The sequence below is a fragment of the Gallinula chloropus genome (genome assembly GCF_964237585.1).
Source record: "Gallinula chloropus genome assembly, chromosome: 15".
Lineage (NCBI taxonomy): Eukaryota > Metazoa > Chordata > Aves > Gruiformes > Rallidae > Gallinula > Gallinula chloropus.
In genome coordinates this window covers 14,263,280-14,290,792 of record NC_140100.1, presented here as the reverse complement: position 1 = coordinate 14,290,792, position 27,513 = coordinate 14,263,280, and the positions used below count along the sequence as shown (strand labels likewise).

The 27,513-nt window shown below is 58.0% G+C and overlaps 1 protein-coding gene across 1 annotated transcript; it reads right to left on the bottom strand.

Annotated features, from left to right (window-relative positions):
* Positions 1 to 161: 161 nt before the first annotated feature.
* ABCA3 (ATP binding cassette subfamily A member 3) lies at positions 162 to 25,948 on the bottom strand (the record flags this gene model as incomplete). Its single annotated transcript, XM_084271142.1, has 30 exons — positions 162 to 1,894; positions 2,965 to 3,038; positions 3,137 to 3,324; positions 3,582 to 3,752; positions 3,853 to 4,040; positions 4,461 to 4,655; positions 4,772 to 4,906; positions 5,335 to 5,507; positions 6,016 to 6,174; positions 6,414 to 6,633; positions 7,083 to 7,287; positions 8,188 to 8,461; positions 8,799 to 9,102; positions 9,922 to 10,114; positions 10,293 to 10,391; positions 11,074 to 11,224; positions 11,479 to 11,689; positions 11,955 to 12,110; positions 12,931 to 13,085; positions 13,838 to 13,967; positions 14,248 to 14,394; positions 15,562 to 15,743; positions 16,843 to 17,016; positions 17,547 to 17,667; positions 18,224 to 18,340; positions 19,072 to 19,331; positions 20,914 to 21,079; positions 21,168 to 21,295; positions 22,069 to 22,333; positions 25,895 to 25,948. 30 exons carry the CDS (start codon positions 25,946 to 25,948, stop codon positions 1,763 to 1,765), a joined length of 5,127 nt encoding a protein of 1,708 aa, XP_084127268.1. The 3' UTR covers positions 162 to 1,762.
* Between the last annotated feature and the right edge of the window lie 1,565 nt (positions 25,949 to 27,513).

Genomic DNA, 27,513 nt, shown 5'->3' with positions numbered 1-27,513 from the left:
GCCCCGTTGCTGGCCCCGGGGTTCCCCCAACAGCGACACTCCAGGCGGGGGTGTGTGTGTGCGCAAACCTTTTGTACCAGCAGCCCCCAAGGGCTCCGAGCTGCTCTGCAGCTGCCATTCACCTGCTGGCTGCTTACTAATTAAAACACACATCATTAAGGATCCAGGGAAATTCTTAGTAACATGATGCACCATTGTTTTGAACAACATCAGGCGGGGGGTGGGGGTGGGGGGGGTGGGCGTGGAGGGAAATAATAAAAGAACAGGAAAGAATGAGTCAGTCACAGGAATAAAACCAAAACCCCAACCCAAAAATATACCCCAACCCCTGACAATGCAATCACTGGAAGGGAATCGGCACCCCTCACCATCAACACCGATCCGTTATGTGCAATTGTGTATTACTATAGTGCAAAGAGCTCTGCGGTGGGGGGGGAGCGGCCGGCCCCTGGGCGCTGCTCCGGGGGACACGGGGACCAGGTAAAGACAGACGAGAATCCACACGGGTTTAAACAAACAAACAGACAATTAAAAGCTGGGAAATGCAAAAGAAAATCAACTCCTGGTTGGTGCCGGGGCCCAGCGCAGGCAGGGCCAGCAGCCCAGCACCGGGCCTGGCCCGGGCCTGGCAGTGCCGTGGCTCCCTGCCTGCTGCCCCAGCAGCCCGGCATGGTGGGGAGGGGGTCGAGGGATGCGGGACGGCGTGCTTTGGTCAGAAGTGTGCAGGCTGTAGTGGGAAGGCAGGCCAAGGGCGCAGCGGGGTCCTGGAGCTGCAGGACAGTGCTGCCAGCTGGACCTTCCCATGGCCACCCAGCCGTGTCCATGAGCACCCCATGACACGTCTCATCCAGTGCCGCTGTCAGCTGAGCACTGGCTCTGCAGCTGTACCCATCCCATGCCGGGCACTTCTCCAGCAGCAACCCTTCCCTCCAGCCCCCAGCACCACACAGCCTGTGCCCCTGCATGGCTCAGGACGGTGCCAGCTTCCCGGGATGGCTCCAGCTCCTCAGGACGGCCTTGCTTCCACCCAGGGGCAAGTGGGCAGGAAGGGATAACGTTTTCTAGGAGGTTACAGAAGATGGAGCCTCCTGCGTACCACGACGGGGGGAGTTAGCCTTGTCCCCTCTGGCTAGACACAAAGTGCTTCTAAGGGCAACCACAGCGCATCCTAATTAACGCAGCAAACCATTTGGACCTAAGCTATTTGACAGCCTCCTGTTAAACCACGAGCAAACCACCTAACGATAACACGTCGACATGCGGGCCAAGACCACGAAGCAGCATCCTGTCAGGATGCAGGGACAGGGATGGAGGGTGGAGGGGGACGGGGGGGGGGCACAGTGCAGTCTGGGGACAGCATCCGGCTCCCCTTCCTCCAGCCCGCTCCCCGACACCCATCTCTGTGCACCCTCCTGGCTTCCCACAGCTTTGGGGGCTTTTTTTTTTTGTCTTTTTGGGTTGTTTTGTTTTTTGCTGTATGGACGGGAACGAAGGCTGGAGAGTGGAAGTGTCCCATGCACACACACACACGCACACACAGCCCCGTGCCGGCGCTGCGGCGGCACGCCATGCACACACGTACCACTCGTGTTCCCGATGGCAGAAGGGACGGTGCCATCCTCTCCCCACCCTCCCTGGTGAAAAGTTTCTTACATTTATACATTGTTTAAGACACGCTGATATATAAATTACTGTCTCTATATATACTATGTATAGGCAGCAGGGCCAGTCCGTGACGAAGGGCACCCAGTGGGGCTTCTGCTCATTTCCCTCTGTCCTCTGTGTAGTGCTGGAAGCGAGTGAAGCTCATGAAGACCTGCTCCAGTGATATCTGGCTCACTGAATAGTCTTCCAAGCGATACTTCTCTTTGGCTTTCTCCAAGGCCCCGAAGACCTGCAAGGGACAGCACAGCGGTTACTGGTTACTCTGGGTCGTGGGGGAACCCCAGCGGGTTGAAGCAAGGGATGCTTTTATTCTCCAGGGAGATCCAGGGGGAAGAAAAACCTTCCCTGGTAGGAGGGTGGTGGGAAGCCAGGAGACGGATTATTTAGCAGGGCAACTGACTCTATTTTTAAAAAAAAATATGCTTTTTAAATATATATATATATATATATTTTGCACACATATTTATACCCCTGGGCTGGATCCCAGCTTCTAAGTTCTGCTCTGTACGTATTTTTAATACATGTAGCCGGTGCCGTGTTCCCAGCAGGAAGATGCAGGGTGGGAAGGATGGGAATACCAGACGCATCCCTTCCTGCTGGCCCCAGGGCCGGTGCTGCACACCCTGAGAGGCACAGAGGCAGCTCTCGCTCCCCAGGGAGAGCCCTGTTTCCCTCTGGAGGGCTGTGATGGGGTGCAGATGGCTCAGGGAAGTGGGATGGAGGAGGGGATGGGGACACACTGTGTCCCCGGTGCTCGCACCCCGGCTATGCAGAGACTCACAGAATCCCAGGGGTTGGAAGGGACCTGGAGAGCCCATGGGGTCCAACCCCCTGCCAAAGCAGCTCCCCAGCTCATATTGCACAGGGCGGCGTCCAGACGGGGCTGGAATCTCTCCAGACATGGAGACTCCACACCCCCTGGGCAGCCTGTCCCAGGGCTCAATCACCCTCACCAGGAAGAAGTTCTTCCACATAGTGGTCCCTCTGCTCCAACTTGAGGTCATTGCCCCTTGTCCTGTCCCCACAGACTCCGAGAAGAGGCTGGAAAAGGCTATGCATTCAACTGCCACGTTTGGGCCAGGAGGTGGGAAAGGACCAGGGACAAACCCGCTTTTTAATGAGGGTTTGTTGGGGTTTTTTAAATAAATCACCTGGATTTTGGACAGGGTGGCTCTGGAAAAGAAGGTGATGAGCTGAGCATGAAAGCAAAGCATCAAGAGCACATGGAGGGGCAGGAATAGGCCTGACCCTCCAGGCCCGTCCTGTGAAGGGGTTGGACATCCTCCAGCACCCCCTTACCTGTGCCCAGCTGAGGTTCTTGTTGGTCAAGTGATAATGCACCATGCCCTGGTGCTCATGTTTCAGGACACTGCCTGGGGGAGACGAGCAAGGAGAGGCTCCGAGTTAGGAAACTCATGGAAGCTCATGGCCAGCACCCTGCCCTCCCCACTGCCCCAGCAGCTCACGGTACCTGGGAAAGTCTTCTCCACGAAAGCCTTGAAGGCCTGCAGCTCACCCTCCTCTTCACTCTGTGTTTTGGCCAGCAAGGTGTAGCCACTGCCAAACTTGCTCTTGAGGTGCTGGGGGCTGCCCAGGCATTTGAACTGCCCATTCACCATGATGGCCAACCGTGTGCACAGGGCCTCACACTCCTCCATGCTGCAGGGCAGAAGAAGACTTGTTCAGTAGGGCAGGAGCACCGACACACAACAGCAGAAGCTTCTAAGAAGGGGATGGAGGTGGATTCCCTCTTCTCTAGGCTTTCAGAGGGACATTTTTGGGTAAAGCCACCCGCTGCTGGTTGCAGGCAGTGCCCGCCCACCATGCTCCAGTGGTGGGTCCCATTCCTTGGACCCCACCACCTTCCTGGTGGTTTCCCAATCTCTCATCCCAAGCCCTGCCCAGACAAGTGTCACCTGTGGGAGGTGAAGATGATGGATTTGCCGCACTCCCGTGTCCGCGTCACCGCATCCCAGAGCAAACGCCGGGCCACGGGGTCCATGCCGGTGGAGGGCTCATCCAGGAAGATCACAGGGGGACCACCGATGAGGGCAATGCCAGCGCTCAGCTTCCGCTTGTTACCGCCGCTGCAGAGGGAGACGGGGGACAGGGACTAGATGTGAGCACAGGGAGAGTCCCACAAGGTGAGGGGCAGAGCGGGTGGGGTATCTCCAGGCCTCCCCTCACCTGTAGGTCCTCACGAGCTTGTCGGCGTGGGGCTCCAGGAGCAGCCCCCGCAGCATGTTCTCCACGCAGCTGCCGATGTAGCGCTCGGGGATGCCCCGCAGCCGGGCGTACATGCTCAGGGTCTCACGGCCCGTCATGTGGTCCAGGAGGGCATCAAACTGTGGGCAGTAGCCGATCCGCTGCTGCACCTTGGGGCAAGAGGAACCCAACAGGGATTAGCTCACGGGCAGGTCTCTGCAAGGATGCCTCCAACCCAGAAGGAGACCTCTAGCAGGCGTCTGGAAAGGTCTGACACGTTTCGTTTGGAGACATCTCCCAACTGTGATTGTTAATTCACATTTTCTCATGTCCAACCACTGAGCTAACCCCTCCAATGAAGGGTTTGCCACCCTTGCAAGGTTTGGCTTCCATTTGTTTCATCTCCTGTCCCAGTGGAGAGGTACCGCTTCCAGGTGGCCAGAAAATGGAGAGCTGGGCCAGACAAGGATGCAATCTCCCTGGGATATTACATCCACCCCTGGCAGCTGGAACCGGGTCCTCCTCAGAGGCACTCACGAGGTGGCCTGGCCCAGGCAGACGCTGCCCTCCGCCCCCACAGCCCTTGGTACCTTCTTGATGTTGGCCAGAATGCTGTGGCCGTCCACAAAGGCGTCCCCCGACGTGATGCTCTCGTCCCCAGTCAGCATCTTGAAGGTGGTGGTTTTGCCTGCCCCGTTGAAGCCCAGGAGGCCAAAGCATTCCCCTTTGCTGACCGCCAAGGAGATCCTGTCCACTGCCAACAGCGACTCCCGGCTGTCATACACCTGGCAGAGACCAACACAGGCCGGTTACTGTACAGGCCAGCGGTGGCTTTCCCAGCCCCGTGGGGACCACGGCTCAGCTGGCAGCGGGTGCCCAGGAAGGGCCATGCTCTCCCCACCTTGGTGAGCTCTTTGATGACCAGAGGGCTGCTGAGAGATGACAGCAGTTCTGGCGGTGACTCCAAAACCTTCTTCCTCTCATCTGCCACATCCCGGTCCTCTGGCAGCACAGACACCCTGTTCAGCAGTGCCACCTAAACACAGGGGAGAGGAGACGCTCTGCTACTTGCATGCTGATGAGCAAGTGGGTTCCCGATCTGGGGCAAGCGCTCCCAACCCAGGCAGGATCCACCTTTTCCCTCAGCTGCCTCTGGGAATGCTTCACCTTCCTTTGCCAACCCACACATCTAACAGGATCTGCCCCTCTGAGCACCCAGCTCCATGGATACCCCCCCCGGAAGATGATTTGCAAACAGCCGATGGGGTTTGGGACCTACAAGCCACCCTTTGTCCTGAATGGTGGAAGACACAGGAGTATTCCTGAGCACTGGAGTTGAGTAAGCCCAAGAATTCAAACAAGACCTGAGCAAACACCACGGGCATGTCTCCAGGTCACAGGGACTCCTGGCCTTGGTTTGGCACAAGGGCACCATACTTTTCCCTCCCACACGCTTCAGCTCACCCATTTCCGCCGCCTGCAGATGCCACAGACCAAAGTTCTCAGTCTCCAGAGAAGGTTTGTCTCAATGAGGAAAAGGAGGAAAAGGAAGGAGAAGCCCTGGATGGCCAAGGAGGTCAGGTATCGTCCAATCCCAGGCGTCTCCCAGGAAAAGTAGTTCATTTGGTAACTGATATCTGGGCAGGGATGGAACAAAATGAGACTTGGATCAATTCAAACTCTGTGGAGGGACAGGTAAACTGCAGAGACAGCTGTGAACTCAAAGCTTTGCCAGGCTCTGCTCCATCCCAGCCCATACTGAGCTCCCTGCCCACAGATCTTTACAGCTCTTCCCAGAAGAGGATTCAGGTCTGGAGGGGATCTGGCAGAAGATGCCCAGTGAAGGCATGCAGAGGAGATCAAGTCACTCTTGGGATTGGGATTTCTTTACTTGTCTATGAAACGTTCCCTAGCCCGGGTTTTCCTCCACATCACTGCTAAAGAGATGATCCCTTAACCATATCACCCCTGAGTGTCAAACGTTGCCCTGTGTTTGCTTTAAAATGGTACCTGTAGGTACTGTGCAGGTTGGGCTAGAGGCCCCTTGATACCACCCAGATCCTCCACCCACCCCACAGAGCCTCCCCCCAGCACAGCTACAGTGGGATGGTTGGGATGGGCAGGTGAGGACCAACAGAGACTCACTGAATGCTTTGCAGATTAAGATGGCTTCAACGGAGGAGGTACAGAACTGAATGAACTCATAGTTCTGGTAGAAGTCACTGATGCACTGGCCCAAGCAGTAATTGGGCAAGACAAGAAAGACTTTATCCAGGGTTTTGGAGAGGTCCACCAAGCCCAGCTCTGAAAGAGGAGCACAGCAGGATCAACAGATCAGAGTTAGCTGGTTTTAAAGGCCCTGGTATTGCCAAGTTTGGAAGGAAAACCAACACGCTTGTCACGTTTAAGGGGTGAGAATGAACTGTCATGGGGGTTTTATCACTGTGGGCAGAGCCCTGGGGTGAAAGAGTCCCCATGGGGGCTGGGTCTTCTTGTTGACAGCAGGGTGCAGTGCTGGGCAGGCACAGAAGGCAGCCACCCACCTGGGATGCTCATGATGGTGACCGCCAGGAAGGTGGCCGTGCCTGAGAGGATGTTGAAGATGGTGAGGCGGGTGTAGGCTGTGGCGGCCACTGAGAAGAAGAAGCTGAGCAGGTACATGAGGGGGATGATGGCCCAGCCATAAAGGAGGAAGATCAGCATCACATCAACGAGGTGGCTGTCTTGGGTGAAGGCTTGCACATCAAAGGCTTGGAATATTACCTGGGGCACAGCAAGGCAAGGAGAATCCAAGTTTGTCTTGACTGCAAGCGATGTCTCCTTGTCTCAATGGCCCAGGCAGGGAGGTAACAGCAGTACCATGCTGCCCTGGATAACCCCTTCACAGACAGTTCCTACCAGGAGCCCATGCCAGTCCCCAAGGGGAGCCCTCTCTCTGCAGACTGGGATGCAGAAGGGCAGATCAGGGGAACTCCTCTCCATGCTCCCATGTTTGAGATGTTCTAGTGCCCACACCCAAGTGTTCAGGAGCCAGAGGCTGCAGCAGCCAGCCCACGGCCCAGCTCCCAGCAGGACCAAGGGACAGCTTTCTTACTGGTCCTCTCTATTAGCTGAGACAGCACCAGAGCCAAGCGGGCTCATCTCAGAGGAGCAGCACCCAGAATTCCCACCAGAGGTGAGGGGAGGGCATCAGGGTGCCAGTGGCGACTCACCAGCATCAGAGCACAAGGGATGAGGAAGTTGATGATGTCCCAGAGCAGGGCAGAAAGCCAGAAGTTGACCACGTAGACACCGCTGACAAACTGGACGTGCTTGGCTTTGATGGCCCGCTCCCTGACCAGCAGCAGGGCGAAGGTGCTGGCGAGCGAGGCCATGCCATACAGCAAGTTGATGGCGATGGCGAACCCGGTCTGGCCTCTGTGGGGAGAGCAGAGGGGCAGGTTAGGACAGGGACAGCTCAAGACACCGCCACTAAGGCTGCACAGGGATGGTACACCCATGCTGTGCTGCTTGTGGGGGCTATGAACAAGCCAACATAGAATCCCAGACTGGTCTGGGTTGGAAGGGACCCCAAGGATCACAGAGCTCCAAACCCCCTGCCACAGGCAGGGACACCAACCTCCAGGCCTGGAGCTACACAAGGTTGCCCAGGGCCCCATCCAACCTGGCCTTGAACACCTCCAGGGACAGGGCATCCACCCCCTCTCTGGGCAGCCTGTTCCAGCCCCTCACCACTCTCTTACTCTGTAAAACACTTCCCCCTAATGTCCAATTTAAACCTTTCTTCCTCTAGCTTTAATCCATCCCCCTTGTCCTGCCAGTGTCTGCCCTTTTAAAGGGGCAGAAGAAGTGCCCCACAATGAAAGCACACCTCCATGAGAGGAGCATCTCCTAAACACCCCTCGAGCGCACCACCACACATCTCCACCCCATCTTTGTGAGGCCCCACATGTCCCTTCTGGTACAGGTGAGGTTCAGGGATCCTGGATGCAGGATTTCGTGAAGTGTATGGTCATACTGCCCCTTCTGCTCCCAGGTGGAGAAGTGAGCATCCAGGAAAAACCACCCTTAACCACAGCTGAGAGGGTCTGGAGGGGAATACCCAACCACCCAGACACGTGCACAAGGTGCTGCAGCTGCCAGGCTCAGGCAGGTAAATGGTGCACATGCATCCTATGAGCAATCACAGCTCCGTTTGGGTCTGAGGAGCTCCAGCCTGGCTCCTCCTCTACCCCCACCAGTACAACTGAGCCCATCTGTACTCATGGGAGTCACCAGCCCTGGCTGAAAAGCAAGCACCATGCCACCAAGACATACTCCATGAGCTGGTCTTTGGCCTTCTCAGTGATGTTGCGGGGCTGAGGGTAGTTGGTGACTGTGATGGAGGCATTGGGGCCTGCCAGTACCCTGAAGACAGCGTTGTCTGCCAGCATAAGGGCCGTGGCAGGGGAGTGATAGGCCTGGTTGTTGAAGAGTGCGGTGACCACCGTGCGGTTCCCGACTCCTTGGAAGCAGGCAGCTGCGATGTAGTGCTCGTTGAAGGCTCCTCCTTCCTCTGAGGCCCTTGAGATCAGGTACTCCTCCAGGCCACCTGCCAAATACCACCACAGCTGTTACAAGCATGCTCTGGGAGCACATGAGAGCTAACTGAGACCAACTGGAAAAGACCCCAACCAGCCCCAGCCCTGGTGGCCCACCCTAGCCCCAGTGATGGCCACATATGCAGGGTTATGGAGAACACAGCTCTGCTTAGGTGCAGAGGGGTCCTGCCAACTGTGAGACCCTCCCATGCAGGAAAGGACATGCCAGACATGCTGGGCACCCAAGCCACACACACCAAGGGCCCAAGGCAGGAGAGGCCTGCAGCTCCCGCACCCCCTGCCAGGCATCACACACACACACTCCACAGATGCTCCCTGAGCCCTCACCCGGCACCTCCAGCGGTGACTGTCGCTGGGCATCCAGCAGCTCCTGGTACTGCTCTGCCAACCTCTTTGCCAGCCCCGCGGCGGGCGAGACGGAGAAAGGCACGATGGTCTGGCCGTAGGGCTCCAGGGTCAGTCTCAGCAGGGAGGAGTCCCTGGGCCCCGGGAAGGTCTTGGCCACGATGAGGGCGAAGGCGGTGAAGATCAGGGGCACGAGGAACTGGGCTGCCACCATCTTCCAGTTGCGCCAGCTGTACATGGCTCGCTTCATGAACATGGCGTAGAACTGCTGGCAGCACAGGTAGAACTGGGAGGGGAGAGCTCAGGTCAGCGCCAGCCCCACCGGCCACGTCACCCCACACAGCTGATGGGGGAAGGTCCCCAACACCACCTCCCCGTCCTGCATGTAGCCCACAAGCCCTCAGCAGAGCCTGCTCTCCAAGGAAGCTGCTTGAGTCCAGCACAAGGTCAGGCCATCAAACTCCATGGGCTTCTTGATGGGACACAGTCCCTTTGGGATCCAAGGTGTTAAAAGCAGCTTCAGCCATGACCTTGAACCTTCCTCCACCTCCCAGCATTCATTAACAGGGTTGCTGCCACACGGCTGTCTGCCAAAACGGCTGGGCTGGGACACCTGGGAACTCCCAGACCAGCCCCTGCAAGCATCATCTTTGCTTCTGAAACCCAGAAACATCTTTCTTCCCTCCTGCCTTTGAGACATGCCCTTGAGAAGGGTGGTGGAACTCATCACAGGTACAGAGGCAGTGGGCCACAAGGGACCCGAAACACAAGACCAGAGAAGGAAGGAAGATTTTTTTATTTTCTCCTCTCCCTCCTGCAAATCCCAAGTGATGTAGCAACAGCAGGTGAAAACTGCTTTAGATCACCTGAGACACCTTTGAGAACCTACCTGTTGACCTCAGGATTAACATGAAGAAGCTGGCAGTGACCAAACCAAACAGCCCTAAATATAATTTGCCCTAAAAACGCAAGTTCCAATTTGATCTTCCAAACCACATCCAATGAGAGCAGCTGTGGGGAAGGCTCTGCTTGGTAACCCTGCTCCAAAAACCCCCTTCATGTCCCCTCTCCCCACCCTCACTGCACCACCAGCCCCAGCACTCACCCCGGTGTTGAGCTTGATGCTGGAGCAGTCCTCCGTAATGAGCGCCCCGCTGTCGTCCGTCATGTCCGTCATGCCGCTCAGGCTGCTGGAGTCATCCATGGCCCAGTCGTTGGAGCGTCTCTCATGCTGGTACTGGAGAGCAGGCAGCTGGATGGCCTGGATATCCATGCTGGAGTCCACCAGCTTCCCAACCCTGCACCAGGAGGGAAAGCGGGTGATGAAACGTGTGCCCAGGCAGGATCTGATGAGCTGGAGAAGCCAAACCCAAGAGCCAGAACCCACTGTGTGTCCCGGACAGCTGTGCAGGACACCGCGGTCACCACAGCACCAGATGACACCCACCCCACTGGGGCCAGCTCCTTCCTGCCTACCTGAGGAAGACTTCCTCCATGGTGGTGACTGAGGCACCGTAGCTGGCGATGCCCAGCTCCTCCCGCTTCTGCTCCAGCTCCATGAACAGGGCCTCAAACCTGAATGGAGAAGTGAGGCATCGGACACTGCTGCTCAGCCCTTCTCCTGGCACCCAAGACCAGATCCACCAAGCAGCATCAGCCCTCTCTTTGGGGGTACCAGGGAGATGGGTGGTAATCAAAGCTGTGTGGTGCACTACCCTGGGTCCCCAAGCCTTGGATTTCAGCACAAAGTTGAGGAGAGGATGAGAGGGGATGCCCTGAGGACCAGACCCTCTGAGCATCGTCCCTGCTGCTGGTTTGAGTCCTGCAGCCAGGTCCAGGGCTGCCTGTGGCACTCAGCACCCTGCTCTCCCCAAGAGAGGAGCTTTTGGGCTCCATGTTTTGCTCTTCCCAGCCACCAGCAGCCTCAGCTACCCACGTACTTGATTTCAGAGCCAAACCAACCACCCTTGCTTGTGCCCCCCAGCACAGCGCAGCCATCACCCTGTGCTGTCCCTGTGCCCAGCAGTGACACGGTGGGTGGGGGGCATGACACCGCTGTGACAGCAGATGCAGGGAAGAACAGTGGTGAGAGGAGGAACTGAACACAGTTCTCCAGGTGCCATCACAGGCTCGCACCTCCTCTCACACCTCCCCAAAGATGCAGAGGGCAGCTCCCCTTTGCAGTGAGCCCGTGACAACTGTGTGTGCAGACATGGGGACCCTCCTGGGGAGTGTGAGCAGGGGACAATGCCGTTACCTGTGTGTGCTCTCCTTGGGTAGGATGAAGGACAGCTCTGCCCCGGCATTGCTCTCCATGGTGGCGTTGGGCACATACTGACAGATGAGGCGGGAGATCTCACCCAGGTTACAGTAGGGCTCCTTCACCATCACCATGTGATATCCAGCCCCTGGGCAGAGCCACAAGAGAAGGGAGAGGAGGGTAAATCATGGCTCAGCCCAGCCCTGGGGTGCTGGCACAGAGAGGGGTGCTAAGGCACTGTGGAGCACTGATGGCTTTGCCCGGGCTGTGGACACGACACAGGAGCAAGCGTGGGGATAGAAGCAGAACAGCATGACAGGGAGCAAGCAGTCACATCCCTTTCTCCTGCTCCTCCCTGGAAAGGAGAAGACACGGAGCACGGCCTGCCGGCTCCTCCCTTACCGTATTTACGCTTGAGGAAGAGCGAGGAGCCGCAGCACTGCAGCTCGCCCTTGGCCATGATAGCGATGCGGTCCCCCAGCAGGTCAGCCTCATCCATGAAGTGGGTGGTGAGCAGGATGGTGCGGTTGCTCCTCTGCTGCTGCAGGAGGTCCCACGTGGCCCTGCGAGAGGCTGGGTCCATCCCTGACGTCGGCTCATCCAGCATCACCACCTACACGCAGGAGACAGGCTGGTCAGAAAGGGCTGGGAGCCCCACCGCAGCACACGAAGGGGCAACTCCAGGGCCCAGGAGCAGCTCTGACCTCCCAACATGTATCTGATGATCTTGCAGGAGCAGCTACCAGGAGCAGCAGAGCTCCTGCCTCCTCCTCGCTGCCCCAGCATCTCCCACCAGCTCACCATGGGTGAGTCACTAGAAGGAGCTCGGCTGGCCCCAGGGGGAAGGGTTGGAGGTGAGCCCCACCGAAGGTGCTTGCCTTGGAGTCCCCAATGAGGGCGATGCCGATGGACAGCTTGCGCTTCATGCCGCCGGACAGCGCCTTGGTCAGGGAGCGGCGCTTGTCCTCCAGGTTGAGGATCCTCAGGATGTGGCTGATCTCCTCGGGGCATTTGGAGGGTGGGTATCCCTTCAGCTGCCAGGCAGGGGGAAAGGACAGTTAAGCCTGGCTGCAGCTCTTCCCTCTACATCAGCCACCAGCTTCTAAACCCCACCACACTCTCTTCCACACTCAGGCAGGGAAGCACAGAGAGGGCTCCTGCCCATCTCTGAAGGAGCCTGGCATGGGGGTTTCTGCTGAGCCTCGCTGACCATAACCCTCTACTCCTCCACCAGACAAGCAGGCAGCTCCTGCCTGCAGACAGGGTGGAAAGAGCCACCAAGGGCTGTTCTGCTCATAGAATCCCAGACCAGTTCAAGTGGGAAGGGACCTCAAAGCCCCCCAGTTCCACCCCCTGCCACAGGCAGGGATGCCCACACCAGCTCAGGATGCCCAAAGCCCCATTTAACCCAGCTTTGAACCCTGCCAGGGATCCAGGGTCAGCTCCAGCTTCTCTGGGCACCCTGTGCCAGGGCCTCCCCGCCTCCCCAGGAAGGATTCCTGTCCCCAGGTCCTCTCCAGCTGCCCTCCTGCAGCTGAAGGCCGTTCCCCTGGGCCTCTCCCTCCCAGCTCCTCTGCAGCTCTCCTGGAGCCCCTTGAGGGGCTGGAAGGGGCTTGGAGGTCTCCCCAGAGCCTTCTCTTCTCCAGGCTGAACCACCCCAGCTCTCCCAGCCTGTCCCCATAGCAGAGGTGCTCCACCCTCCGATCATTTACATGGACCACCTCCAGACCCATGGGATGGATCTCCCCATGCTTTCCCAGTCTCAGGAAGCCATGGGGTAGCTGCAGGGTGTGTTCCCCATGGCTGGCTCCCCGGGGGCCCAGCAGCACTCTCCCCCCAAAGCACTGTGCTCACCCCTGCATAGAAGTGGAGGTGCTCTTCCACCGTCATGTTGTCGAAGAGGACGTCGTGCTGGGGACACAGGCCCAGGCTGCGGCGGATCAGGACCATGTCCTGGGAGATCTCATAGCCGTTGATGTAGGCCTGCCCGCCCGTCGGAGAGTGCAGACCTGGGGGGAGCAAGAGGCCTGGGCTCAGGGCAGAGGGCAACTCCAGGCAGGAACGAGGTGGTGGAGAGGGGGAGGTCCTGTCAAGCTTCCCCCCTTCCTTCCCTTGAGGTTTTCTGCTCAAAGCCGGAGCAAGGTGCTCTCCTGCTCAAGCTGGGGCACGGCACCTTTCCCCTCCTGCCGCCCAGGGGGCTGCAAAGCATCCCTGGCAGTGCTGCTGGAGCAGGTGGGCAGTGGGCAGGTGAGCCTGGTGCTCAGCCTGGGGAAGGTCCCGTGAGCACCCCGGGCTGGCAGGGGAACATGGAGTGATGGAGAACAGGGAAGGACCAGCAAAGGTCACCGTGTCCACCAGGTCAAAACAGGCTGCCAGGAGCTCAGTGGCTCACAAATGTTGAAGACCAGTTCCTGGTCCGTGCCACCCCCCATCTGACCATGACAAAGCCTGCAGAGACCCATCCTACAGTGGGACCCTTCTCTTCTCAGGCTTTCCAACACAGCCTGGCTGTCATTTCCCCTGACCCCTGTCTCATGGAGGGCTGAGCAGGGACCCCCACCCTCCCTCCATCTCCCCAGGCAGTGACCTGCCTCTCACTACACTGGCACCCCTGGACAACAGCTCAGTGAACTGAGGGTGCTCCAGGGAAGAGCAAAAACCCCTCCCCAACCTGAGGGATGGGGTACAGCTCCTCATTGCAAGCCAAGCCATCATCCCTTCTCTGCACCATGCCAGCCCTGCAGCAGCATGCAGCTCCTACCCGTGAGCATGGACAGGGTGGTGGTCTTCCCAGCACCGTTGTGTCCCAGCAGGACGGTGATCTGCCCTTCATACATGTTCACTGTTAAGTCCTTCACTGCCTCCTTCGTTTTGTTCCCCACTTTGAAGACCTGTGGAGATGACATTAGTGAGCTGGTGCTGCACTCGAGGCCACGAGTTGGCCTTAGACAACAGGTCTAAGTCAGGTTAAATATGGAGATGTGACTGCACTTGCCAGTACCCAACACTTTACCCCCCAGCAAAGTGCAGCCAGTTCTGGGGAAGAGCCTCATGAGGGTTACAGCCACCAGGAAACACAGCCCAAGGTGAGGGGGCAGCAGGAGTTGCCTGTGGGCAGTTCTCACCAAACCAGCATCACGGGGTGTTGGTGCTGTGCTGGGCAGGCAGTACCTTGGAAAGGTGCTTTATTTTGATTCCTGACACGAGGTCAGCAGGTTCCTCCTCAATGTACTGGCTCTTCAGGGCTTTCTCAGGGTCCTCCTCCTCCTCTTTCTCTTTTCCCACGACGGTCCTGGGGCGCCCACACCAGTACGAAGGCTGATGGGAGAAGACAGAGAGAGAGAAGCTGAGGCACAGGCCACATCATTTTCTCTCCCCAGCCTCATCCACCCTCCTCCTCCTCCCAAAGGAGGAGTGCAAGGCCACTCTCCTTAGCCTGGGAACTTCCAACCAGCACATCTCCAGTGGGCAGGTCAGAGGGTGAGACTGCTCCTCCCACCCTGCTGCCTTCCCCTGGTTCCCTGTTACAGCAGGACTGCCTGTGACCATGCAGACAGCTTTTCCCTGTCTTCCCTCCCATGGAAAAGGTCAGTACTTTGATGAGAAGCAAAATTGCTCAGGCAGAAGCATCCCGTCCAGAAGAGCCCATGCAAAGGATGATCATCCCCCTCCAAACCCTGGCACACACTAAAAGCCTGGGGTTCAACTGCTGCAATTAGTTTGGGGTGGGGTTTCTTTTTTGACCTGACCCTCTCGGAATGAAAATAAGTATTTGGGGTCTCAAATCCAATAATTCAATAACCCCCAGACCCAAAGTGAACACCCTGTGCGGCTCTGGGCAGGCAGCTCTGCTACCCAGGTCTAGCTGGAAGAGGGAGCAGGATGCTGGGGCAAAACCACGCTGGGATGAGGAGTTGAGAGGGGAGGAGGGAAGAAAACCCCCTCCTGAATACCAAGGGATACGGCCACAGGATCCAAGCAGAGTGTGCCTCAAGGATTCCCAGCGGGCAGCTGAGTTAGTGCTGCTCCAGCTGCTGAAGGCAACGCCAAGGGTTTGCTTTGGCAGAGCGAGGGCAGCTCAGCTGACAGGTGACAGCCCTGGCACCAGCACGGGGGGGCTGGGGCAGGATGCAGCCTACCGAGGCCCAGCTGGCTGGCAGGGCCCAGGGAGTTTCAAATGACCAGGTCTGGTTGCTCACAGCCAGGGCTTCTCTGTGGTGCCTTCACGTGGGGTGTGAAGACTCTTAACGACGCCTTGTGTGCCAATGAGTGTCGGGACAAAGACTTAAAGCCACAAGGACCTTCATATTCAGTACAAAGAGAAAGAAACCCAGCTGCACCGGCCTTTACTGAGGATGTGCTGCAGCCCCCGGGCTGGAGGCCCGATGGTGCCACCCTTGTAGGTCAGCCTAACCCAGACACGGGGGCCATCTCCAAGTGACACCCACCAAAGCCCACTGGAAGAGGTGTGTAAGCTGTGCTCACCGTCAAGAAGAAGTACCAGGGCTGAGGCACGCCGTACTCCCCTGGAAAGACGGCCTCCACGTACCAGGCCACCAGGCCATAGAGCACCGAGTCCAGGAGCAGCATCCCCAGCACCTGGGCTAAGGTAAAGTTGTCGTCCACACTGACGGGCTTCGTGAGGTCCCTCCACTGGATGCCGGTCCCTGCAAGGCACAGGGGCACTGCCTACCTCTGCATCATCCCCGATGGACAAGGTGTTCTCCAAGCCCATCCCGATTCACCGCTCGGGAACGAGGAGCACATGCACAGCCCCACATATCCCATATATATCCACATATATGGAGGGAAAGACACAGCAGAAAGCACGCTGACATCTCTAGGCTTCCCACCCCACCACGCTCCCTCCATCACATCCTCTGCAACTGCCCAGGGAAGAAGCCATCTCCTCCCTGGCCACTGCCCCTCTGTCACCGCAGCCGCTTCTTTAGAGGCATCACTCTGCAAAGTCTTATTAACACAGAAGTTCAAGAGATATATTGGGAAGGCAAAAATGCCATGGATTCCCACCCCTTGGATTCAGTCTGCTCTGTAATTACAGCTGTGATGGCACTTCACACAGCCCAGGGTGCCAGGTGCATGGATTTGGAGAGGCAGAGCCCTGGTGCTGATACAGCCTGCAGGGACAATCAGCAATTCATAGAATCACAGCCTGGTCTGGGTTGGAAGGGACCCCAAGGATCACAGAGCTCCAACCCCCTGCCACAGGCAGGGCCACCAACCTCCAGGCCTGGAGCTACACAAGGTTGCCCAGGGCTCCATCCAACCTGGCCTTGAACACTGCTAGAGACAGGGCATCCACCCCCTCTTTGGGCAGCCTGTTCCAGCCCCTCACCACTCTCCTGTAATAAACTTCCCCCTAATATCCAATCTAAACCTTCCCTCCTTCAGCTTCACTCCATCCCCCTTGTCCTGCCAGTCTCTGCCCTTTGAACAAGCTGATTCCCTCCTGTTCCTCTGCTCCCTTCAGGGACTGGAAGGCTGCAATGAGGTCCCCCCACAGCCTTCTCCAGGCTGAACAAGCCCAGCTCCCTCAGCCTCTCTCCATAGGTGAGGTGCTCCAGCCCTCTGATCATCTTCGTGGCTCCTCTGAACCCTCTCCAACAGTTCCAAATCTTTAATTAGCCTTCCTGCTCTCGTTAGGAGCAGGGAAGCTATGCTCCCTGACTTCTTCCCATCCTTCACCCCACACGTGAGCCAGCCCCAACCGGCTCCTCTCCCAAGGGATGGGAAGCACTCGCTCACCTTTTCCTTCGAACATGCCTATCAGCTGTGCCCCCATGGCCATGGCCACGTTGGAGATGAGGCAGGACGCCAGCTTCTGGCTGTGGGACATCAGGTCGTAGCGGGGTGAGATGAAGAAGTAAGGGATGTAGGAGAAAAAGTAGAGGAAGCCGCCAGCGGCAGCTGCAACGTTCGCTGCAGGCGGGAGAAAAGCAGGAGGGAAAATGTCAATGAGACGGTGATGCCACCGAGTGTTTCTCACCAGATCTCCACCCAGTGAGGTTCAAGTGTCGTTATGGGGGAGCAGGACAAGGACGTGCCCACGTCCTATGGTAAAGCAGGAGCAGCACCAGAGCCTGACCTCATGGTGTGCCTGGAAACATCCTGGAGCCAAGCCAGCCAGATGAGGCCCTGAGCTGGTCTGGTTTGGGAAGTGACAGTACACACACCCTCCTTCCCACACACCATGGGGAAAACACAGTCAAGAAGGGGAAGAAAAGCACCCCCCCACCCCCGGCTCCATGTGCCAAAATAAGTTATCCAACACAGCCCCATGCAACCTCATGCAGCCCTGGAGCTGGCCCTGCTTTGAGCAGGACAGACTGATGACCTATGGAGCTGCCTCCCAGTCAAAACTAAGCAAAAATTTCACAGCACGAGGCCCAAAGCGCTTCTCCAAGCCCCTGGGGTCAGCAACACAAGGAGGCAGCTGGGGAGGGACTCACCTCTGGAGAAGAAGGTGCTCACCATGAAGTTGAAAGAGATGGAAGAGATGGAGAAGATGGCGAGGAAGGTGAACACCAGCGTGGGGTCGCTGTTGGTGAGCACTGCTCCCTGTTCACTGACCTACAGAGAAACACTGGTTACCCCCAGGGCTGCTGAGCCAGCCATGCCCAGCATGTGTGGGCAGCGAGACCTGATGCTCTCCAGGAGTTAAAGACAAACTGAGGCAGGTGAGCACGCCCAGGTCCTCCTAAACCAGGAAACAGGGATTGCCCTCGGGTGACGCGGGGTCTAAGAGGCAGGGGACACCTTGCTCAGCACCCAGGCAGCCACCTCCTGCTTTGCACGGTGCAGGTACAAGCAGAGAGGAGAGTTCAGGTCCCCCCCCAGGGCACACCAGGCTGTGGGAGGGGTGTGGTCTTGCTCTGCACAGGTACCCATGGGGCTCCCACCCCTTAGTCCCTTCCTGGGGAGGTCATCTCTGCCATAAAGATAGCTGTAGGGGGCAGCTCTGCCCACCCAGCTCTGCCAAAGGCCAACTCCAACCACTGCTACACACATGGAGGAGCCCTGTGACACCAGAATGTCCAGCCCACAACAGAGGAGCCTTGTCATCCCCGTGCCCTGCCAGCTCAGCCCTTCTACCCTGCAGAATGGTGGCCTGGGGCAAGACACTCACCTTGACACAGAAGAGCACGGTGACGAAAAACACAGACACCAGGAGGAAGAGGAAGAACATGAGGAACCAGGCGCTCCAGTGCAACCAGTTGCTGAGGCCCATCATGTGCATGTACTCCTGTGGGGAGGTCACACTGTCACCCAGGGCTGCAGCCACGCTTCCCGGGCATGGCTGGGGCAAGGCAGACACCTTGATCAGGGTGGCAGTGGCTTTGCCCTGCAGCACCAGTGAGGGAGGTGGCAGCCCCAAGTGCCACCAAATTGGTCCTGGACAGCCTGGTGTCCCCTGCCTCTCCAGACAGGGTCTGGCACTGCTGTAGGGGAACATCTCCCCAGAGAGCTGAGCTGAACCCAAAATCACAGCAGCCGATGCCGGTGGGGCCACCATGGCCACCCAGCAGTGGGCAGGACAACCCGAGGGGCAGGGAAAGCCAGCCCTGCACACGCAGCCCTGTTGTGGCACCCAATCAGCTGGGCACCACCCACCCCCACGACACAGCTCGCACATGTGGGTCTCTACATCCAAGAGGCAAAAATCTTGCTTCCCACAGGCTGAGCTCTGGAATCTACAAAACTCTGAATCCAGGAGAGCTGTCCTCTCTCCAAGCCACCTTCCAGGCCAAGAGGAACACCAGCTCTTCACTCCAGCTTGGCAAGGAGAGCCAAGCTGTGTCCCCATGGCAGGATTAGCGACATTCCTCCCTGGGCCTTGCTAATCCCCTGCCATCCTCACCTCCTGCTCGCTGGCTCCAACCCTGACAGGGATTTTGTTCCTAATTTAAAGGTAGGATCCATTGGGAACCACCACAGAGGGAAGGGAGCACCCAGCCATCCCACCACTCCTGTTACCTTCAGCTTCTTCTCCTTCTCGTGCACGACGGCGCGGACGATGTTGAGCGAGGTGTAGGTGAAGCTGAGCATGAGCAGCAGGGGCAGCTGGTTCTGGATGGCCAGGAGGAAGAGGTCGTTGACGTAGGCCGGGTAGGGGAAGCGCTGCACCACCACCGTGATGTTCTCCAGCATGGCGGAGGAGCTGGCGTTGGTGTGGTACTGCATGATGGCTCTGTCCACCGCGTGCTGCACCGCCAGGAACCCCTCCCGGTAGTAACCTGCACGGGGAAGAGAGAGGGGTTGGGAGGGAGGAGTTGGCAGAAGGGGAGAAACAGCCTTTGTGGGAGGGATTGCTGTGGGGGGAGAAACAAGAGCTTGAAGGAAAAGCAAAATAAACATCACTGCCCGCATGGTCCCTCTCCTCCCTGCAGAGGTAGAGTGGCTCAGGAGGGGGTTACATCACAGTGAGAAGAACATCTCCTGTTACTCACAGGCTGGGCTTAAGTTTTTATGCAGGAGAAAACACCAAAAGATTCTGCCCCCCCAACCGATCTACTTTGACATGGGGTCTCTGCCCCACGTTACTCCCATGGAAACTCCAATTCTGCTTTGGAAGCCCCAGGTTAGTTGGTTAAAACGACCTCGGCTGAGAATCACAGAGTCACCAGGTTGGAAAAGACCTTTAAGGTCATTCAGTCCAACCGTTCCCATCCTGAGCTAAACCAGATCCCTGAGCACCTCATCCCCCCGTCTGTTAAACACACCCAGGGAAGGGGACTCAGCCCCTCCCTGGGCAGCCTGGGCCAGGCCCTGACAACTCTGCCAGGGAAGAACTTTTCCCTCCCATCTGCTCTGACCCTGCCCTGGCACAGCTTGGGCCCATTGCCCCTTGTCCCAGCTCCTGTCCCCTGGCTGAAGAGACCATCACCCACCTCTCTGCACCTCCTGGCAGGGCAGGGGAGGTGGGGAGAAGGTTTCCCCTCAGCCTCCTCTTCTCCAGGCTGAACACCCCCAGCTCCCTCAGCTGCTCCTCAGAGGATTTGCCCTCCAGCCCCTTCCCCAGCCTGGTTGCCCTTCTCTGGACTCGCTCCAGGACCTCAATGTCCTTCTGATGGTGAGGAGCCCAGAATTGGACCCAGCACTCAAGGTGCAGCCTCACCAGTGCCCAGTCCAGGGGCACAATCCCCTCCCCAGACCTACTGGCCACACTATTTCTGACACAAGCCAGGATGCCACTGGCCTTCCTGGCCACCTGGGCACACTGCTGACTCATATTCAGCCTGCAGAAGGGAGAGGGAAGAGCACGAGGCCTAGTAACTAATTCACTAAACCCACAGGGCAGTGAGGGAACCGATGTGGGTCCCACAGGCTGTCTGTGCCAGCAGGCATCGTCCTCTCTGGCTTTTATTTACGCTGTGTGAGCAGAACCTGTTCCCCTGCTTTCTCAACCTCTAAATCTTGTCCTTGGCTATTTAACGATGGAAGGAGAAACCCAACCAGGGAAAATAGCCCCTTTGCAGCTGCAGAGGAAGCTCCCCCCAAAAAACCAAGTCCCACCCCAGAGGTGCTCTCTATTTGCTTTGAAAGTATTTAAGCAGCACAAGAAACCAGAAGCAGCTCAGACCCTGAAATAGGTTTTTGATTAAGGAGACATTTAAAAAGAGAGAAGGTAAAAAAGAAATTAAATTAAAAAAACCTCATGTAAGTAAAAATCTGTCCTTATCCAGCACCCCAGAGAGCACGGGGTATTGATTCACAATGTCTAAAGAAAATTAATCCAATTAATTTAAGCAATGTAAAGGCCTAGAGCTGTCTCTCTGGCCAAGAAGCAGCCCCTGGTAGAGGAGAGGTGACCCTCACCTGGTGTCCCTCCATCAGCAAACTTGGCTTCGCGGGGCCCGGGCAGCTGGAAGAGCGGGAAGAGGTAACTGGTGTGCCAGTCCCGGTCCAGGTTGGGGTTCAGACCCGTCTGCTCACTCCGCGGGGCGTTCCTTGGGCTGTACTTGAAGCGCAGCTCATAGTCCACCTGGAAGGGACACAGGAGTCATGTCCAGATCACAGGATGCTGTGTGTGTCCCCCCACCCTGGCATCCTCATGTCCCCACTCTGCTCACCTGGAGGGGCAGGGGGGCCGAGCTGTGCTGGAAGTGGTGCTTGAACACGACGGCAGCCAGCACGCTGCCCGAGCGGTTGTCCGACTTGACATACTCCTCAAAGTCCCTCTCCGAGGCGAAGCCCTGAGCTGCAAAGGGGGGAAAGGATGGAGATGTGGGCTTGAAGCACAGCAGCTCAGCGCAGGCTGGTGCTCAGCCATCACTCACAATATGGTTTGGCTCCAGTACATGTGCTCCAGCCAGAGCTGGGACACATCGCTGCTGCCAGACACAGGGGATTTACACGGGATGTGTCACGGGGATTGCTCCTCCTGGAGAGCAGCAATTGCCTCTGTGTGGGGACAGGACAAGGGGCAATGGCCTCAAGCTGGAGCACAGGGAGTTCCACAGCAATATGTAGAAGAACTTCTTCACAGTGAGGGTGAGAGAGCCCTGGGACAGGCTGCCCGGGGGGGTGTGGAGTCTCCTCTGGAGATATTCAAGCCCCACCTGGACGCCGACCTGTGCTCCCTGTGCTAGGGACCCTGCTTTGGCAGGGGTTGGACTTGGGGATTTCTGGAGGTCCCTTCCAACCCCTACGATTCTGTGATTCCCTCCAGAGACAATCTGAACGTTATCTTCATGAAGCACTAACATTTTCTGTGCAACCAGATTCCCAAAACTCCTTTGTCCCAGGGAAGTCACAGCCACGCTCTTCAATTATTTTAGGGCACCATTGTTCCCTAGATGGAAACCGTATCAAAAGGTGACCAAAACCCAAAGCAAAACCATGTCATCTCAGTGAAACCAAACTAAACCCACTGCCTTGAAGTGTGGAGAAAATCCCTGCAACGGGAGCTATGGGTGTAGAAGTTCACACCGAGTTCTGGGGTGGAATCTGCAGCCCCTGGGCCCCACTCACCTCTGATGCTGATGGGTAAGGCTCTCTCCACCGCCTCGGCAATGCTCCTGACCGCGCTGCTGTTGGAGGGGACGTAAGCCAGCTCCCAGGGGTTGCTGGGGTGCCGGCGGTAGAAGAAGCCCGGCAGGTCATCCACGGTCTCAGTGGAGTAGATGGTGGCATTGGGGTGGCTGATGGAGTGCACGCGGTGCCGCAGCGCGATCAGGATGGCGGCGAAGAGCAGCGGCAGGCAGATCTCGATGACTGTCACCAGGATCTGCCGCTTCTGCAGGGGAGGAAAAGAAACCAACACATAAAATTGAAATGTAAAGACAGAAGGTGGTTGAAACCCGGCCGGGGGTCTGGGGTACACAGGTGCCATCCACCAGAAGCGTTCCTGTGTCTCACAAGGCTTCAGGACCCGGGTTTTACCATGCACAGCACCACAACGGTTCCCACATCCCTCAGGACTTTCGCACCTATGTGTCCCCTTCCCTAAGCACCCCCCCTTAGAGCTCTCCTGGGCTGGCTGTTGGGTTTGAATGAGCTGAGCTGGTCGTTTGCCGCTTCCCCATGTGGCAGCTCTGCCAAGGGGCTGGCAGTGCTCAGTGCTGGCCTGTACTGTGCCAGCCTGTACGGTGCCAGCCGCAGCGCTGCTCGCCAAGAGTGCTAGTGCCATGGGGACCAGCTGCAGCTGGGACAGTGAGGAGAGCCCTGGCAGGGCTGGGAGCTAAAACCACCATAATGAAAGGAGGGGTCAGGAGAGAGCATGGCAAAGCTGCTCCAGCCAGGGAAGTTTCTTAGGCTGGAATGTAGCAGCTTCTGGCAGCCAGACACAGACTCCATGTCCCAGCCCAGGGTGGGACCCCACAGAGCTGCTGGCCACAAGCACCGGTACCTTCATGCAGCACAAACATCCCAGGAGCTCAGCCAGCACCCCAAGGCCCCGCTCCATGAACACAGAGGCTCCTTCTAGGTTTTTGCTTAATCAAGGTTCAAGCAGGCAGACACTGAGCTCGAGTTTGACGGACACACGCCGACAGCAGAGCCAGAGCATCTCACCCCCCAGACCCTGTTTCCTCAGGGCTGCCTCTCCTACAAACTTCCCCATGGGTACCAACACCAGCCCCATCCCAGGTTAAACAGCATCCAACCCGGGATAACCCCGCACATCCCAGCATCCCAACCAGCACCATGTACACCCACCCCCGCACAAGGTCCCCCCGCCCCCCAATCTGCTTTACTGTGAGCGCCGGGACACACTGCTGACTGATGGATTTATGCTCCTAAAAAAATCACTGCAGGGGTCTCTCCTGCTTCCAGGGAGGAGAGTGGCGAGCACTGGGCTGCTCCCACCACAAGCTGCATGATCCAGCTGGGGTGGGGATGGAAGATGGATACCAGGAGTCCCACACACCTGGCACAGTGGATCTGGGGAAGGACAGGTGAAATCCAGACCTGGCTGCCTGATTTCCTCTTGTGAAGCGAGCTGCCTAGCCCCACGCCCAGCCCAGCCCACCGAACCCCCATCAGCACAGCGACGAGGTGTCCCTGGGCACAGGGGTTCAGTGTGCTGCCTCCCTGAAGCTCTGCCCAGAGCAGAAGCAGCAGCACCAACCTCTTCTGAGGGCTCTGGCTCTGACTGGCTTTATGCGACCGGGGCCGCTTCCCACCCCTCCCCTCTGCCGGGTTGGAAAGAGCAACACGAGGCAGGAGGAGAGCGCAGAGAGGTTTATTGTCACAGCTCTGCCGGCTCAGCAGTGGCTTTCTAATCCCACGGCGCAGCTCCTCCCCGGCATCTCCGCACGCTCGGCCTGGTTAAACCGCCTCCTGCCCGGCTGCACGCCAAGCGGTGCCACGGCCCCGATCACCGCTGGGCACGGCCCTGGCGCCGTGACAAACACACCCACAGACAGACGCCAGGCGCCTGTACAGGCCAGCACAGCACAGCACAGCACGGCATGGCCCCGTGGCTGTCAGGGCTCCTCACCCGCCTGCTCTCCGGCCCACGCTGACCAGGCACCAGAGGCAGCACCCCAGCTGCCATGAAAGCTCCTCCAGCTCTGCAGGCACCAAGCATTGGGGCTGGGCTGCCTCAGACCTCCTGGGGTCTCTGCAGAGCTGGAAAAGGGGTTATTTCTGAAATGGGGCTGGGTGGGTGTCAGAGAGCAGCAAGCGGGGCTCACTGAGGTGACGTGTGGTCTCCAGTGAGGTAGGAACGAAGCCCAGACCCCTGGGAAAAGGGACGGTCTGCCCTGCAGCCAGGGTGAATCAGGAGGGGGCACGTGGGTGTACGGCCATGCAGCCGCTCCCCCCACTGCCCCGGCACCCAGCACCCACTGCCCTGGCACCCAGCACCCACTGCCAAAGCCCAAACCCCTTCCCTGGCCTTCCCCTGGGAGGAGCTGTCCTCCTCCCCCGACCACAGCCAGGGACAAGCTCCTGCTGCAGGCAGCCAGGAGGCCACAGCTCCACAGGCAGGGGAAAGGAGCTTCTGCAAAGGCAGCACTCATAAAAGCGAACGTTGCAGATATCTGATGGTTTCCTAAGGCAGCTCGGGCAGACTAGCTGCCTCCCGCTGATTTACTATCGTATTAACCCCTCTCGGCCTCCTGGACTGTCTCCAGAAGGGCTGCCTGTCTCCCTGAGCTCACAGGCTCACACACATTTTGTTGCCTCAGAAGTCATTTAAGCTGCCTTATTCTGGGGGCAACGGGGACACTCATCAATAATCACCATCACCACCTCTGCCTGGCCAGGGCTGCCCCAGCTTACAGGATGCCACACATCCCACCCCTCACCGTCACCCCGGGGTGATGGTGGCTTGGAGACTCCGTGTCTTCATCAGGAACCTGAGGTTTTTTTGTCAGAGGAGGGGAGCAAAGACTCCAGGTCACGTTCTGGTGCGGTGGATCTGAGTCAGCTTGTGGCCTCAGAGAGCAGGATGAGAGGCGGGGGATTGTCTCACACGTGTACAGGGGGTTTCACAGGACCAGCCATCACATCCATCTGCAGAGAACGCTCCCGCTGCCGGTCCCCTCAGCCACATCCCAGCCCTGCTGCCAGCTCCTTGCCTGCAAGCTGGGTGTAGGCAGCCCAGCCAGCCCTTCCCTCTTCCTTTTGTTTATTTTTAAAGCAACTCAACTGCAGAAGGGCAACTGAAAGCATAACACCGGGCTGTGTCCAGCTCTGCTCTCTCCTCTTCTGCCACCCTCTGCCAGGGCCAGCTCCAGGTCCCGGCAGAGCTTCTACCCAGGAACATCCACACGCTGCTCACAGGTGCTGCAGCAGCTGGGAGATGATGCAGTCAGAGGGCAAGGAGGTCCCAAAACCCCTCATCCTTAGCCAGCTGCCAGGCAGAGCTGGGCTGGGGGTAGACACCAGGATGATGGCAGTTTAAGACCCCCAGAAGCTGGTTCTGAGGGCTGGCAAAGTACCAGGGGTAAATATTGGTTTTGGAGGCACCACACAGCACCTGTCCCCTCTGGAGGAGGCTGTTAGAGGACCTGGGTAACAGGACAGCTTGATGAACCCACCAGTCGTGGCACAGGAGGGCAGTGGGCTATCCCACCCTGTGAGAAGAGGGGCTGGAGCACGGCAGGGAAACAGCACAGCGTGAACTCCTGGAGACAGGGGCAACCAAGTGCTCAGCCCTGCCCGCACCTCCCTGGCCCGAAAGCAGGATGACACTGCATGTGTAACAAGGCCTGCTTTCCTCCAGGTGATGCCTTGGCCCGTGGCGAAGGTTTGCGGGGGCATTAAGACCCCCCCCACCCCTGTCAAGCTGTGATGTGCCCACACCGAGCGGCAGCAGAGGCAGCGTCCCTGCAGCACGGCACCAGCCTACCTGCAGGATGTAGTTCTTCCAGAGCAGCAGCCCAAACTGCCTGAGAACAACCATCCTCCCATCAGAAGGGGACCACCGCTGCCACTCCGCGGGACCCTGGAAGAGAGGAGAGAGCTGTGAAAACACCAGGTACCCACCCTGCACCCACAGCCCCGGGCGGCAGGGGGGCAGCATCCCACAGCCCACCCAGCACCACTTTCTGTCTCCAGCTAGTGTCACAACAGCTGGCTCGGCTCTGAGCAGGGGGAAGTGACCGTCCGGCTCCCTCTCCAAGGGTCATTACTGACCGTTCCTGGTCATTGGCTGGGCCTGAGCTGCAAGAGGGAGGCTGCTGCTTCGAGCCAGCCTAGAGCATCATGAGCCCTTGGCCAGCGGAAGAGACTTCCTCCAGCAGTGAGAGCAGCTGCAAACAGCATCTCCAGGAAGGCCACTGAACCCCCCTGCAGCCCCGTATTTTGGGACTGGTGAAGATTTCCAGTGGCACCTCCGGCTTCCTGCCGCACAAAGGGCTGGTTCTGCAATGGGAGCAGTGCTTTTCCCACTGAAACTCTCCTTGGAGAGGCGAGGATGAGACAAGAGCAGAGAAGGTCGGCATTCGGGGCCACTACACTTGAGGATGATACACCCGAGTCCTCCCCCTCTTTGATGAAGCACCTGCCACCCCTCTGAGTTGTTTTTCTCCCCATTCTCAGCGGTGCTTCCTGACAGAGCATCACTATCCACCCCAGAGATGGGCTGTGCTCATAGGTGGCACAGCGAAGAGGCAGTGCTGGCACAAGCAGAGTTGCCCACCCATGCTGCCAGGCAGGGGCAGCCTCTGGCTGAACAGTCCCTGAGCCCCCCAAGACCCCTATTCTCACAGCCAGCGGGGCTGACCTGGACTGCAGCAGCACCCTCCAGCCCCTGTACGATCTAGCAGCCGCCAGGTTCATCTCCAAGAGTCTGTGCCCCAAAGCCTGGCACCACCAAAAGCCATCGCAGAGACCAGGACAGACACAGGACCTACCAGCAACGCCCCAGGAGATGCTCACCAGCACATTTTCCAGCCCCAGCTGGAACAGTATCAGCTCCTTGGATCCAGCCAGCACCCACCAACCTCAGCAGAGACTCTGGGATGCCGCAGCGAGAGGAGAGGGGAGGGCTGGTGACCCAGCCTGCCCAACATTCACTCTCAGACCAGGGACTGTAAATGCACATGGTGAGCAAAGCACTGGCAGCTGGGGGCTGCAGCGAGAGCAAGCTAAAATCCACACAGGTCTGCAGACAAAGCACCCATCTACCCAGCCCACCCCACTGCACCAGTTCCTGGAGACCTCCAAGAGCGTTCTTCTGGCTTGGCACACACCTCCCCATCCCCAACCCAAAACCCAGGCGTGTTATCAGAGGGAAAGAAAAGCCTTCCTTTTGCTATTCCATGTGCAGAAGTCAGGTTTCTGCAACAGCAAGAGATGCCTGTGCCCAAGGATCCTCCTCTGGGCAGGAAAACAGCAGGTTAGGCCCAGCCCTGCACCCTCGAAAAGCCCACCAGACACCCCAGAAGCACCTGCCTGACGCCTCCCAGGCAGCAAAGCGGAGAAGGAACAGCAGAACAGACTTTGTAAAGGCGGCTGCTGCCAGAT